We start from the raw sequence: 15,389 nt of genomic DNA on the forward strand, positions 1-15,389 counted from the left end.
GTCAAGATGCTGTTTAGCAAACTTCAACATGCCTTTTCTTGAGGAATGGAGTCTTGCGGGCTGAGCGTCCATAGAGGCCATGGCGGTGGAGTGCACTGCCTATTGTCTTCTCTGTAACAATTGTACCTGCTGCCTCCAAGTCTTTCTGAAACACTTTCAGGGTGGTCCTTGGCTTGTTGAGTACTCTTCTGACTATCTTTCTGACTCCCTGGTCAGAAATCTTGGAAGGAGCTCCAGTGCGTGGCCTGTTGATGGTAAGGTGGTGCTTCTTCCACTTGTGAATAATGGCCCCAATGGTGCTGACTGGAATATTCAGGTGCTTTGATATAAGTCTGTAACCAGTTCCATTCCGATGCTGAGTAACAATCAGGTTGTGAATGTCATCAGAGAGCTCTTTGCCATTACTCATCATGAGGTGTGTCGTATTTGACTGCTTGGTGAAAAATCAACCTTTTTTTTTATAGGGCCATCAATTTGCTGTAGCCCAGCTGATGTTGGTTTGCACTAATTGGAAGTTCAAGTAATAATGTGTTAAGAAAAATGTGTGAAATGTGTTGAAATAAATGTGATGAGAAAAAAGTTGATGTGTTCAATACTTATTTCCTCCACTGTATATTTTCTCATCCTCGAATGGATTAAGATCTCTCTTTCAGTTAAAGGACATTTCAATGAAGCTTCTTGAATAGCAGCTTAACCTTAGTGTTTAAAACTCTTTATCAACAGGAAGTAAACAGGTTTCATACATAGCACTGATGTAATCATGTCATTGGGTTTTCTACACCTTGTTTTATTCTCGGTAAGGACCTCATATCACTCATTGAACATCCAACAAATGATGTGATTTCATAAATTTAACTGAGCCTTCACCCACTCGTCTTTTATTTCGAACATTAAAGCTACAAGATAGAGCATGTCATCACATCTATCACTTTGAATCTATAAAGTGCTCCGGTAAGAACATAAGGAACTGACACTGAGACCAAGGTTACTCTGCGGAAGTGACAACATCTGTGTTAAAGCAGGAAGTTTAAACTGTGAGTCTATTCAGAGTCAGAGAGGAGCAGAAAGAGGAGAGAGTTTGAAAGGGAAGGATGGCTTCAGGGATTCAGACGTCTTTCTTTGGGATACTGATGCTTCTGTCTACAGGTAAGACTACATGAACTCATACACCAACCAAAGACACACTACAGCTTCTGAGACCAAAAGACTGAAACCGAAACATCCAAGGAGGTAAACTCATGATATCTTTATCTATCTCTCATCTTCAGCTGTGACTGAACGTGATGATCTTTCCTTCACTGTCAGAGTTGCAGATGAAATTACTTTGCCGTGTGGAAACCCAAAGAAAGATCAGCTGAGCTGTGGCAGCACTAGTTGGCTTTTAGCTCAGGAAACTGCTGCAGTCGCAGTGGAGCTGATTACTGATGGAAATATCAGTAAAAACGAGAAAGCTAAAGCTAAATCCAAAAGACTGAAGGTCACAGCAGACTGTTCTCTGGTTATAACTAACGTCACTGATCAGGATTACGGCAGGTACACCTGCAGACAGTTCAAAGCAGGACAACCACATGGTGAAGATGCACAAGTTTTTCTGTCTGTTGTTAACAGTAAGTATGATATTAACACGTTTTATTATATCACGCTGACCTGTTTGAACCAGTTATTAGTTATGATCCATGAGACAGAGTTCACTTAATCTTTGCTTCTTACTCACAAATTCATCACCAGTGGAGTCCCATGGTGTCCTGTTTTACTGCAGTGTGATCACTTATGACGGCTGTTGGCACTCAGTGCAGTGGCTCTATGAGGGTGACAAGAACACCATTGAGAAATCACATGGTACCTGTACAACCGGGGTGACGCTAAAATATCTTGATCCTGATCAGAAGACTTTGAAAAACTTTAAAGAGTCACTGAAGTGTAGCGTGACTGATCAGAGGAGTGGACAAAGTCTGCAGATGAAAGCCAGCCCTCAGTCCTCAGCTGAGGAAAAAGGTACAGCTGTTTGATCTGATAAAGCTTCACAATATTTTTTTTTTTATCATTTGATCTGATTGGTTCATTCATATTTTAAAACCAGAGGGCAGCACATCAAAAGAAGACACAACAGAAGGCAAAACTCAGACACAATCAGGTAAAAATGTGATGTCTTTAACCTCTGTGAGAATAATCTGACTTAAGTCACACGCTTTGTTCTGATTTTCATTAGCACTTATGAAAGTCTTACATTTTTCAGTATAACATTTTTTGATATATAAGATTTTTTTACTAACTCATGGCCTACATTGAAGCAGACATGGCTGTTACTCTCAGAAACTGTTCCCGTGAGAACTGCTTAAGGTTTCTTAAGAAGATGGTGATAATGATGATGCTAACCTCTTTTACTTCAAACCCACAGTTTCTGTTAATAACCCAGCTGTGGTTTTTGATGGAATTACAAACTGTGTCTTAACTCTTTTTTTTTTTTTTAAGCTGTGGTTTGTAGACGTGTGACCCAACAGGAATTAAAGAAGATGAGGTGATGCTCTCTGTCTCTGTCAAATATTCATCCCTGAACTAAACCCTGGTCTCTGTTCTTCTTCAGCCTGGTCTCCTTTACCCCTCAAAGCTGCTGGTCTAGCCGCTCTCTTCATGACTTTAGTCATTGTAGAGGTTTACATCTGGAGGAGGACTAAAGGTAAGACCTTTAACTAGGCAAACTTTAGTTCTTATCAGGACCAGGTCTAGACTTAAGGGCTAAAGGGGCATTTCAGACAAAAGAGAAAGAGAGTCCAACGTAAAGAAAACTACTGACAGATAGATCTGAGCTCCTTCCCTGACAGCAGCCAATCACAGTCTGGGATACTGAGACCACACCAAGGATTTCCTAGTCAGAACTTCAGGGGCTCTCAGCACCTCTCAGACAAATCACAAATCTGTATTTCTCTCTCTTTTGTCATTTCAGGGATGAAAACACAGAGGGATGGAGACACCGTGAGTTTTACTCCACTTTGAACCAGTTTAGACTTCTTAAGTCATCCCTCATTTGCCACAGTCAGACCAGCTGATGGATCTGTGTGTGTGTGTGTGTGTGTGTGTGTGTGTGTGTGTGTGTGTGTGTGTGTGTGTGTGTGTGTGTGTGTGTGTGTGTGTGTGTGTGTGTGTGTGTGTGTATGTATGTGTGTGTGTGTGTGTGTGTGTGGTGTGTGTTTGGACACCTTCAGAGGTCACCTATTAATGATACATTTATATAAATCTTCAAATCAACTTCAGGATTAATCAAAACACTATCTGCTGCCACGTGTCCTTGAGTCCTGTGTATTCATGTCCTTGCGTCCTTATGTCCACGAAGTGTCCTTGTTTTCATGTGTAATGTGTCCTTGTGTCCTCTTAGTGTCCTAGTATCCTAGTGTCCTGTGTCCTTGTGTCATGTGTCCCAATAGTGTCTTGTGTCTTGGGGTAGTATGTCCTTAGGTATGGTGGCTGAGAAGTCCAAACCAAAATGACAAAGTTTGAAACACTTTTACATAAGGAAAAAATATGACATTTTGCAAAAGACTTAAAAAAACAAAAACAAAATTACAACTTGCATTCAGTCAGGATTAAGCACAGTCTCCTTTTATTCAAAATGTGTCATTTGTTAATTTTTTTCAAGACCTGTGAAAGTCTTTTGCAAAATGTATTTTTGTAATTTATTTGTAAAAGTGTTTTTCTAAATATACATATTTTTTTTTGCAAAATGTTAATTTGTTTTTATTTGTAAAAGTTTTTTCAAAATGTAAATTTGTTTTGCAAAATGTAATTTTTATTTTATTTTTTTAAGTTTTTTTAAAAATGTAATTTTTTTGTTGAAAAATGAAAATTTGTTTCCAGTTTTAAAAGTTTTTTCAGAATGTAATATTTTTTTATATGTAAAAGTATTTCAAACATTGTCATTTTGGTTTCAACCTCCCAGCCACCATACTTGGGTCATGTATCCTTTTGTAAGATATCCATGTAGTGTCCTGTGTCTTTGTGTCCTTGCGTCATGTGCCCTAGTAGTGTTCTTTGTCCTTGTGTCCTGTGTCCTAATGTCCTCTAAAGTCTTGTGTGCCAAATTGTGTTTTGTTCGGACAGGAAGTCAGTTAGTTTTTTTTGTTTGTTTTATTGCTTGTTTAAATAAAAATCTTCTTGTTCAATCTTGTGGATCCTGATCTTTAAGTATTGAAGTCTCTGACCCGTTGGGCTGCTGGTGTCAGGGGAACAGGTAAAGCTGTCAGTGGGTGTAGCTCTGAGATGGGTGTACAGTGTGATCTCACCCCCTCCTCTATGTCCCACACTAAGATCAGATCAGCAGTTTGACACTCAGTTTGAGGAGTCTGACTTCCTCTTTTAGACAATGGCACTTAGCCTGAATGCTAACATGCTAATGGTCTGCCTCTGTTTAGGTGGATCCTGGAGATGGAGCTGCTCACAGCCTCAATCAGTTACACCTTGAGGATCAGCAGTAACATCCAGGTGAGTTTCCTAGGAGGAGACTGTGCTGCGTGGTTTAACTTCAGAGACAAACTGAAGTCAGTCTGACCTTATTCTCTCCTTTACAACCTTCACACAGATTCATCCTGAGTCTTGAGCGACTGCAGACGTCACCACCAAACTTTCAGAGTGTTTTAGACAGTGTCCTGTCCTGAAGTGTGTGTTTTTTATTTGAAAAGCTTCATGTTTAAAAATAGCTGAACAATGACATCAAAACAAACAAACAAACAAAAATACTGCAATAACTCATGTGTATTAATAAGGGTAGCTTTCGGGTCTTCAAAAACAGGTTCATGAGCAGGAATTTTTGTGCCAGAAGCCTTTTGGGGACCAGCTGATCTAAATACAGCGACTGATTGGTTTCACTGCTGGATTTTTCCTGGCCTTAAAAATGATCTCATAATGTTTTAATGTTTAATATTCATTTAAAAGTTGTTCTTGTGTTTTCTCTTTAACTCTTCTCTTTTTTTGTCTCATTTTATTTTCATTTCAATAATTTTATTCATTTTTACTGCTTAGATTTGAATGTTATTTTCATGTTTTATCTCATATTTTCAATAATTCAGTCTTATTTTTATCTTTTCAAATTATTTTAACTCCGGGTGTGTGGGCTGATGAAGACATTACTTTACCTATCAATTATTTCTGACAGGGTTTTTTTCTGCCTCTGCCTGGGTTTCTGGAGTATAAATAAATGATGGTCTGTGTAAATAAAGCTCTCTGATTGGTTGCTCTCAGGGTGAAGTCTGCACTGCTTCCTGATGTGGTTTCTGTGTTCGTACGTCAACATTTAGCCCTCAGTTCTCAGGAAAAACACTCGACCACAACGTTTCTTCAAAAACACTCGACCACAACATTTCTTTAAGAACATGAAGAAACACAGGTGCCACATGTGTTTCTTGCACTAAGACAAGTCTTCTCACAAAACAGACAGGTTATTAACACTGAAAAATCATTTAGTTTAGACTTTGTGAGTTGACCTACATATGGTGTGATATAATGCTTATGACATTTGTGTGTAACGTGTTGAACAAACATAAAAAATCAGTGTTTTACTGATCTTATGATGAGCCATATGTAGATTAAGACACTGCAAGCTTCACAAACTCAAACATTTAACATGGAGGCATTAATCCTCCCAGTTTAGAGTTTAGAGTGAGTTTAGAGCAGGGGGGATATTTGGAGGTCAGGGATGAGGGCCCCTAAAGGTCCCCAGGAGGTGAGGTTACAAAGTGCTGACATACTCTACTTATGAGGAAGGCCAAAAGGTAAGAGGAGAATAAACCTGTGAGCAGGTGTGAGGCTTCAGTTCCTGATCAGAGGGAACTATAAGTTTTTTATTAAGAATCCTGAGCACATAAAGAAATGAGACACAGGACAACATGAGAACATCACTTCAGGTTCAAAAGGTGTCAGACTCAGAGGGACCTGACCCTGACCCTCAGTGCCTCTTAAAGACACCCAGGTCTGACATTTTTTTTTTTTCACGCCCACATCAGCTGTGAATTATCCCCAAAGAGCTGAAGTAAAACTATCAAAATTAGAAAGAAAGACTTGTAAAATCAACTTCCTGTTTCTGACACTGCTGCTGTCACTTCCTCCTCGCCTCTATTCAGAGTCAAAGCGAGCAAAGAACGGGCAAAGAGACAGCGAAGGGAAGGATGTCTGGATTCAGAGGGATTCAGACGTCTTTATTCGGGATACTGATGCTTCTGTCTACAGGTAAGACTTTACATGAACTCATTCACCAACTTAAGACACACTACAGCTTCTGAGACCAAGAGACTGAAACTGATTCAAGTTTGACAGCTGTCACTTCTCTCTTCCTTCTTTCAATCATAATGTGGTGGAGTTTTTACCACCCAAGGAGATGAACTTCTGGTATCTAAATCTATCTCTCATCTTCAGCTGTGACTGAAAAAGATGATCCTTCCTTCACTGTCAGAGTTGGAGAAGAAGTCACTCTGCCGTGTGGAAACCTGAAGAAAGATCAACAGAGCTGTGGCAGCACTAGTTGGCTTTTCAGTCGGGATACTGCTGCAGAATCAGTGGAGCTGATTACTGATGGCAATATCGGTAAAAATGAGAAAGCTCAAGTTAAATCCAAGAGACTGAGAGTCACAGCAGACTGTTCTCTGGTTATAACTAACATCACAGAGCAAGATGTTGGTCGGTACACCTGCCGACAGTACAAATCAGGACAACCACATGGTGAAGATGCACAAGTTTTTCTGTCTGTTGTTAACAGTAAGTATGACATTACCATGTTTCATTATCAAAAAATGACCTGTTTGAACCAATTATTAGCTATGATCTATGTAAGAGAGTTAACCTTACCTCTGCTTCTGCCTCACCAACTCTTCACCAGCTGAGGGCTATGATGCCCTCCTGTTCTTCTGCACTGTGATCACTTATGACAGCTGTTGGCACAAGATTCAGTGGCTTTATGAAGGTGACAGGAATGACATTGAGACATCACCTGGAACGTGCTCAAATAAAGTGACTCTTAATAATTCTCATCATGATCAGAAGACTTTGAAAGACTTTAAAGAGTCACTGAAGTGTAATGTGACAGATCAGAGGAGTGGACGAAGTCTGCAGATGAAGGCCAGCTCTCAGTCCTCAGCTGAGGAAAAAGGTACAACTGATTGATCTGATAAAGCTTCACAATAATTTTTCTTATCATTTGATCTGATTGTTTCATTCATATCTGAAAATCAGAGGGCGGCACATCAAAAGAGGACCCAACAGGAGACACAACTCAGACACAATCAGGTAAAAATGTAACGCCTTAAACCTCTGTGAGAAAAAAATTTGTGGCTAATGTCAGACAGATTTCACGCACTGAGTCCTAAACCATGTGTTTTCTGTGGGTTCAGAGATATTTTCTTCACTGCTGCTGGTTTTTCATGCAGGATGCTGCAAACAGTGACCACTTCCTATGTGAGAATTATCTTTAAGCCACGGTCACATGTTACAGTTTACAGCATTGTTTGGGGGATTTCTTTAAATGTACTGTTTGGAAAGCTCAATTGGAAAAGGAAACATACTTGAACAAGTGTTAAAGTCAAGTTACCAAAGACAGCTGCTCTGAAACAGTCTAACTCAGAGAGCCTGATATAAAGTTTAAGTTTTAAGGTTAAAGTTTTAAAGTTAAAGAAGACTGACTTCTTAGAGGGTTTGAAAATGAGACACAACTCTCAGACAACACCACAGCATAACTACCTGTTTGACATGGCCCAAAAACCTCCAAAGGGGGGCGTCTGCAGAGTCTCCCCCTCAGAGGTTTGACAATCTGCTAGCGTCTCCTGCCCAGGACTGTGGACCAGGTTCGTCCTGGGAGGCTGAGGAGTGACATCCTGTTACATTGAGTGCACTTTCCAGTCCTCTTTTGGAAATCAGGGAAAATGTTTACATTCAGGTGCACAGCTGTTGTGAGTACCCCCTCACTAGCCCGGCACCTCAGCCCCCTTGGCCTCACTAGAGAGAGTCCAGAGTTTGGTTGGAGATTTGAAGAAGTGAGTGGAGGCAACTATATCTTTACTGGTACCACTTTCTGTAACATGTTCTGGCTCCTTCCCCATCAGCGGAGTGATGATCCACGTCCAGGGGACCAGTCTGTCACCAGTGATCAGCCCAAGTCTGAGACATTGACTCTTACCTGGATTTCTAGTTCTAGGATTTTCTCACAGTCTTGACCCCCCTCCAAGACCACTTTGCCTTTTGAGACCCCACCGGGGTCTGATGTCTTGGGTCCATTATTGCTAACCAAGAAAAAAAAAAAGGTCCAGCTGATAAAAAAAAGTTAAAAATAGGAATATTAAAGCAGAGTTTAAGATGTTATCTGTGTTTTTTCTCCTTCAGGCTGGTGGCCTTATGCTGCTGCCACTGCTGGTGTAGTCGCTCTCCTCATAACCGTTACCATGGTGATGATGCTCATCAGGAGGAAGAAAACCAAAGGTATGATCAGTAACTGACAGCCTGCTCGAGTTAAAACTGAACTCTTCTGACAGTGAGGCCAGCCAGTCACAGTCTGGGATACTGGGACCTCATCAAGGGTTTCCCTGTCAGATCTTCCGGGGCTTTCAGCACCTTTCTGGACCCATCCTGGTTCCTAAAAATCTGTGTTTTTATCCTCAGCTCTCTGTTTTCTCTTTTCAGAGATAAAAACGCAGAGGGATGGAGACACTGTGAGTATTATTCTACTTTAAACCAGCTTGGAATTAAAGTTAAAGGAGATCTGTTAAAGGAGATGCATTAATGTTGCTCTGTACCTTTCAGGGTCAGAGTTTAAAGCCAGCAGAGACTCGATGTGACGCAGAAAGCGGTCAGGAGAAGGTGAGATCACTCAGGACACTCAGCTCAGAGCTACACCCACTGATATATTTATCTGTTCTCCAGACGTCAGCAGGTTGACACACGGTCAGTTTTTATCCACAAGAAGAGCTGAACTTCCTTTTTTTAGAGAAACAGTCAAATAATGAAACTCTGCTCATTATTCCCTGTGTAGGAGGATCCTGGTGACGAGGTTTCTTATGCTACCGTCAGCTACACCAAGATGACCAGCAGTAAGGCTCAGGTGAGTTTCCTGAGAGAAAACGCTGCTGCTCATTGGCTGTTCGACCAGCTAAAGGTGTCGCACAGCATGCTAACACGCTAACATGCTGAGCAGGTGTGGTGTCTGTCACACTTCCATCTCACATAAGCTGTGTTTGGACCAGAGAGTCCAGGAACTTTTAATTCCTGTAAAAACATTCCCAAGATACAAATTGTTCCTGCCCTGTGGCCCATAACTTTTCTGTTTGGCAGAAGACCCAAGTAGATTGTGCTAAACAGCAGCAGACCGGTAGAGGACAGTAAGGCAACAACAAAGGTCTTTCATTAAAAACGACCCATGGAGAGAGACAGACAAGCTGCGTAGCACTGCAATTAGTCTGTTAGCCTCTTAGCATGGAGGATCTCCAGCCTATGCTGGATGCATCTTTCTTAAAACCTTAAGATCATCATTAAATAATGATCTGATGAGGAGATTACGACACGTATGTACATGTATATCAAACTAAACTACGATGCATTCCCAAGGACTTTGAACAGCTGGTGTAAACTGGATATCCACTGACATGTTCAGCTGAAGGTCTCCAGTTTACAGGGTCACTCTTTAAACTGGAACACCAGGAGCTAACAGACAAACATTCACACTATCAGGCTCAAAGAAGATCGTTTTTTTAGAGGAAGTATACCAAGTCCATCACAGCTGGGGGTTATCTTGTTGTAGACATAAAAACGCTGTGGCTGCTCCACCAATCAGAAAGGTTCCCCGAGGTAGGACTGTTTTCAGGGGTTAATTTATCCTCAAACTAAATTCAGTCCCTATTTCAGATAGTTGAAACCTACTTTGTCCTTGGGGGAAGTTCCAGGTTCCATCAGACTCGTATAGGAGCTTTTAATGTACATTATCCTCTCCTTCATGACATTGATTTAAGTTAACTCTGAGTTCTGGCCCTCTGCAGATGCCACTTATAGATTCAGGAAAACTTTTCAGGTGTTAGCTAAAGTCTGAATTCTGCTTATGTTTTGTTTTAAAGGCTTCTGATGAGAGTGCTGATGGTCGTGGTGGTGATGCAGTGACATACAGCACTGTGAAAGTGTCCTCTCCTGCAGACGAAGCCCCTGTGGATCCCAGCAGCCTCTACGCAACCATCCACCGAGCAGAGAAAGGAGAGGCTCCAGGATGAATCCAGCTCCAGCTCCTCTCCTCTCACACAAGTTTCTGCCTCACTTTTTCACTGTAGGCTGGTGCTGTTGGCTCGGACACCTTTGGCACAACCACACCTGAGATTGTTTAAGTTTATGTTTGGATAAAATCCATATAGTGTCAGCTATCAGCTCTATGATTACAGCTGCTTCTGTGACCCAGTGCTCAGCGGATTAAAATTATAATGTTAGTTTTTTTTTTAAATTATAATCTCAATGTGTTTTATTTTGTTCAGCTGTTATTAAAACTGTCTGTCTGCTTTTGGAGCTGTACATATACATTTATCAAACTAAACTAGGATGCATTCCCAAGGACTTCTTCTGTGGTTAAACAGCTGTTGGAAACTGGATATCCACTGACATTATCGACGGAAGGTCTCCAAGTTACAGGATCACACTTTGAACTGGAACACCTGGTGCTGACAGAGAAACATTCACACAATCAGACTTAAAGACAACCATTGTGTTGGAGTTATTAAACCAAGTCCATCACAGCTGGGGGGTCAACTTATTGTGGACATGTAAACGCTGTGGCTGCTTGACCAATCAGAAACATCCTCTAGTTTTCAGGGGTTAATTCATCCTCAGATCAAATGGAACACTGCAAAAAACTGAAATCTTACTGTTTTTGTCTTATTTCAGTGAAAAATGTCTTTTGACTTAATATGAGCCACATTTAATTGTTAAAAAAAATCTGTCAGTGGGGTAAGATAAATTTGCTTGTCAAAAATTCAAGACATTTATCTTTCCCCTTTGGCAGAATATTTTTTACTTATTACAAGCAATTCAGACCTCATTTTTGTCTTTAAATAACTTGAAATAAGACACTTTTCTGGACTGGTCAGGTGGATTTGGCCCATATTTAGTCTAAAAATACATTTTTACTGAAAATAAGAAAAAAACACTTTGTAAGATTTTTTTTTTTTCACAGTGAATGGAGTAGGAGTGTCTCTGTAGTAACAACCCTCTGTCCAGCAGGGGGTGTAATGGGACTAACTTATTGTCTATCTAAGCAAACATTTATGATAAGCTTTAATTCTTATCCCCGCTTTGTGACAGAAATGTTTAAAAATATGTGTTAAGTGACTTTTTTAGATTTTGTTTCAGCTGTCATTGAAAGTGTCAGTTGTGTTATGAATGAGCTGAGGCCTGTTGATGTTTTACCAACCTTTATCCACGTAAAATAAACCTATATAAATGTGTCAGAGTTTAAGATTTTTCTGATTTATTCTTTATTCTTCAAACTGATCCATGCTTTATTTTCTGTGTGTAGTGTGTGTATGATGTGAAGGGTGTGTGTTAACTGTTTGCTGTCTGCAGTGAGTGTCAGAGGTCAGCCCTCACGTCTTGAGCAGCTTGTTAGGAAAGACTCTGAGTCTGCAGGAGGAAGTGAAACTCTGAGGATATTCTTTTAGAGTTTCATTTCAGGAAGGCGTTCGGTTTTAGAGTTGCACCGAGTGACAGAAAATAAAACACAGATAGACGGGGAAATGGTTCGACTGGAAGTGGTGGGAGTGTTTTTATATGTAGTACTGGTTCCTCAAACTGCAGGTAAGGATGGAGATATTTACAGACTCATCTATGAAAAAAAAAAGAAAAATTGATGACTTCAGCAGTTGGTTTTAAAGATCCTGTTCTGTTTCTCTCATTTCTTTCATCTTATGTCTCAGTCTTAATGTCGCAGATCCCGTCTTTTATTATCAGAGAAGGAGGTGAAATCTCTTTATCTTGTGAAAACGTCAGAAATGATCCCACTAACTGTGACAGGACGACATGGAGCTTCAGTCAGCTGACTAAGACATCAGCGGTGGACGTAGTGAGTGGAGGACAGATCAGAAACAGGAGAAATAATAAATCAGACAGACTAAGCCTCACAGAAAACTGCTCTCTGGTCATAAAAAACATCACATACCAAGATGCTGGGCGATACTTTTGTATCCAGGAAGAGTCAGGGTGGAGAGAGGGGGCTGTGGTTGATTTGTCTGTTGTCACCTGTAAGTATTTACATCCCATAAAATCTTAAAATCAGTAACTGTTTCATTGAGTTAATCTGCTTTCTGTCATCTCTGTGTCTATGTCTGTGTCTGTGTCTGTGCTCCAGTGACTGAAGTAAAGAAGGACGGTCATGTGACACTGAAGTGTAGACTGTCCACTCGGCTCACCTGTGAACACAGCGTGTCGTGGCTGCTCTCAGATCAGGATGAAGATGACGAAGACATCCACATGTTAAAAACCATCTGTGTAGCCATGCTGAGCTTTCAGACCTCCCATCCTATCTACACGTCGAGGAGGTATGAGTCCCTGCAGTGTGATATGAAGGAGAAGAGCAGCAACAGAAGTCTAAAGTTCACCTTCAACCCTCAGTTCTCAGGTCAGTGACTACGAAACAAATCTGAGCTGTTAGAAAAAAAAAAAAAAATCCATCCTGATGTTACCATGACCAAATCAGGTTTCTGTTCTTATGTCATACAGCACCTGGAAACATAAACACAACAACAGCAAGGCCAGGAGGTAAGTAAGAAACTTGTGAACTGTCCAAGACTGGTTTGTTGTTTGTTTCATTACCTTGTTGGATTGTTGGTTTAATGGAATGTTGGATTGTTGAAATGTTTGAATGATGGATGATTAAAATGTTGGATTGTTGGTTTTTTGGAATTCACAAACACTGGTTTACTGGAAATTGAGGATGTCGGTTTGTTGGAATTTTGGATTGTTGGAATTTTGGATTGTTGTTTATTGAAATGATGTTGGATTGTAGAATTGGTGGAGTGTAATGTCGATTTGTTTTACTGTTAGTCTGTTGTTTTGTTAGATTATTAGAATGTTGGATTGTTCTTGTATTTTTTTGTTGACTTACTGGTTTGTTGAAATGTTGGTTTAATGGAATGCTTGATTGTTGAATTGTTGGAATATTGGATTGTTAAAATGTTGGATTGTTGGATTGTTGGAATTTCGGAACGCGGGTTAATTGGAAAATTGGGATGTCGGTTTGTTGGAATTTCAGAATGTTGAAATATTGGATTGCTGTTTTATTGAATTTTTAATTTTTGAATGTTGGATTGTAGGATAGGTGGAGTGTAGATTTGTTTTAGTCTGATGTTTTGATAGATCGTTGAATTTTTGGAATGTAGGATTGTTGATATGTTGTTTTGTTGAACTGCTGGTTTGCTGACATGTTGGTTTAATGGCATGTTTGACTGTTTAAATTTTGGAATGTTTGACTGTAAACTGTTGGATTGTTGTTGTTTTTTTGGAATTTGGGAATGTTGGTTTGTTGAAATTTTGGAATGTTGGTTTGTTGGAATTTTGGAAATGTTAGAATTTTGGATTGCTGTGTTATTGTTGAAGTTTTGAATGTTGGATTGTTGGATCATTGAAGTGTTATGTTGATTTTTTGACCGTTAGTTACTGGTTTGTTGGATTGTTGGTTTGTAGGATTATTATTTAGTTTAGTTTAATTTAGTTTAGTTTACTGGTTTAACATACAGAGACAATGCATATTGATTAACATTTCTGTAAATACGCTGGTTTAGCCAATTTGGCTAATTTTCAACCATATTGTCTTGGGCGGGTGGCATGAGCACTGCAATAAATTAAAATGTATCGTATGTATTGCATGTGTAAGAGTGTTGGTTTGTAAGATTTTTTTTTAAATCAATTTTTGGATGCTGAGATGAAAAAAAAAAGATTTTTACATTTTGTAGGATGTTTTCCTTAATGTTTAATTGCACATGAATCTTCACACAAAAAACTTTTTTTTTTCTACTGTAGGTTTGTGGTGGTTGTACATCATTGTGGCTGTTGGTTTAGCCGCACTTTGTCTAATGAGTTTGTTTTTCCTTAGACGTACGAAAAACAAAGGTAAGAAAAAGCAGGCTTTGGACTTATAACACCAAATCATGTCTGAATCTGAATCTGAATGAGAATGCTGAAAATCACCTTCTCTGTCTGACTTTATCTACACTACAGGGAACAAACCTCAGACTGACAAACACTCGGTGAGTCTATGAAGTGAAAGTGTTTATGTGGTTTTGGTTTCACAGATAAAACTGGTGTTGCAGTCTGAAATGCAAATACAGTTTCATAGCTGGACCACATTAACAGCTGTAAAGATGACAGTGGCAAACAACAAATTGTTTGCTGTGTGGTCAAATATTTACACACTTACATACACATGAGAGCGATATTCAACCACTCTGTTTGAAAACTGGATTTTTTTAAAGTTTTAGACAAACTCATGATAGCTCTTATCTTTAAAAAAAATCTAAATGTGAGATATAAGTTCACATTCAGTGAGATCAAGACCAGGATATTTAATGCCCTCAGTCAGGGTGTGAAGGCTCTTTGGACCGAACTAACCTTAACTACACAGATGCTTTTGTTGACTTGCTGTTGTGTGAAGCATGTCTTTTTAATGTCTTAAAAAATTTCAAGGCAAATTCATCAAATACAACTAGCCGGTGTTTGTGCAGGAACTGAGCCACAACACTACATGTGCATCCTTCCTCAAGAAACAAGTCAGGACACGGTGAAATTACATGTCACAGAGTAGAAACGCCTATAACTGCAAGGGCAGAAAAAGAAAAACACCACAGAAAGATGAAGAAAATGGCATTTAAAAAAAAACTGCGAGTGACTTTGAACCAACCAGAGTGCTCTGTTTTTTCTTCCCTCAGGACGATCCTGAAGACGGTATTTGCTATGTTTCTATTAGCCACAACAAAAAGACTAAATCCAAAGTTCATGTAAGAAGTCCTTCTGATCTTTTTTCTGTACTTTAAAAAAAAGTTCAAATCCCTCAAATTCATTTTCTCTTGTGAGGTTATATTCTGTGTTTCCTTTCTTTTTTTTATTTTTGAATCTGCAGGTTTTCCTTTGTATTTCATTGTGTGTTTCTTTTATGTTCTGTAGATCCGAGGCGGAGGTAATGCAGTGACTTACAGCACTGTGAAACCCTCTAATATTGCTGCTGATCCCAACAACCTCTATGCTACCATCATCTAAAACATGCCATACTATCATCATTAAGTACTGCTAAAGGATCTGAGTGTGAAAACATGGACCAAGATGTTTTTCTTTTATTCTGTGTCTGTCTGTCTTTAATAAACTTAATCTAGTCCTGATGCTCTGATTTATTAAGT

The 15,389-nt window shown here is 39.6% G+C and overlaps 1 protein-coding gene and 2 long non-coding RNA genes across 3 annotated transcripts; all 3 read left to right on the plus strand.

Moving 5' to 3' along the window:
- Window positions 1-1,734: 1,734 nt before the first annotated feature.
- LOC141801565 (uncharacterized) lies at window positions 1,735-2,976 on the plus strand. The gene is made up of 4 exons (XR_012599407.1): window positions 1,735-1,995; window positions 2,081-2,134; window positions 2,585-2,677; window positions 2,945-2,976. It is a non-coding gene; the product is annotated as an uncharacterized LOC141801565 (long non-coding RNA).
- A 4,003-nt stretch (window positions 2,977-6,979) lies between these two features.
- On the plus strand, window positions 6,980-8,447 carry LOC141801603 (uncharacterized). The gene is made up of 3 exons (XR_012599415.1): window positions 6,980-7,132; window positions 7,216-7,269; window positions 8,359-8,447. It is a non-coding gene; the product is annotated as an uncharacterized LOC141801603 (long non-coding RNA).
- A 3,230-nt stretch (window positions 8,448-11,677) lies between these two features.
- On the plus strand, window positions 11,678-15,303 carry LOC141802156 (uncharacterized). Its single transcript, XM_074685627.1, has 8 exons — window positions 11,678-11,799; window positions 11,919-12,242; window positions 12,350-12,619; window positions 12,712-12,759; window positions 14,020-14,109; window positions 14,218-14,246; window positions 14,925-14,993; window positions 15,160-15,303. Exons 1-8 carry the CDS (start codon window positions 11,739-11,741, stop codon window positions 15,250-15,252), a joined length of 984 nt encoding a protein of 327 aa, XP_074541728.1. The 5' UTR covers window positions 11,678-11,738; the 3' UTR covers window positions 15,253-15,303.
- Window positions 15,304-15,389: the final 86 nt, after the last annotated feature.

The sequence above is a fragment of the Halichoeres trimaculatus genome, unplaced genomic scaffold (assembly GCF_033239565.1).
Source record: "Halichoeres trimaculatus isolate MK-OKI-2021-1 unplaced genomic scaffold, fHalTri1.1 fHalTri1_scaffold_13, whole genome shotgun sequence".
NCBI classification, from domain to species: Eukaryota; Metazoa; Chordata; class Actinopteri; order Labriformes; family Labridae; genus Halichoeres; species Halichoeres trimaculatus.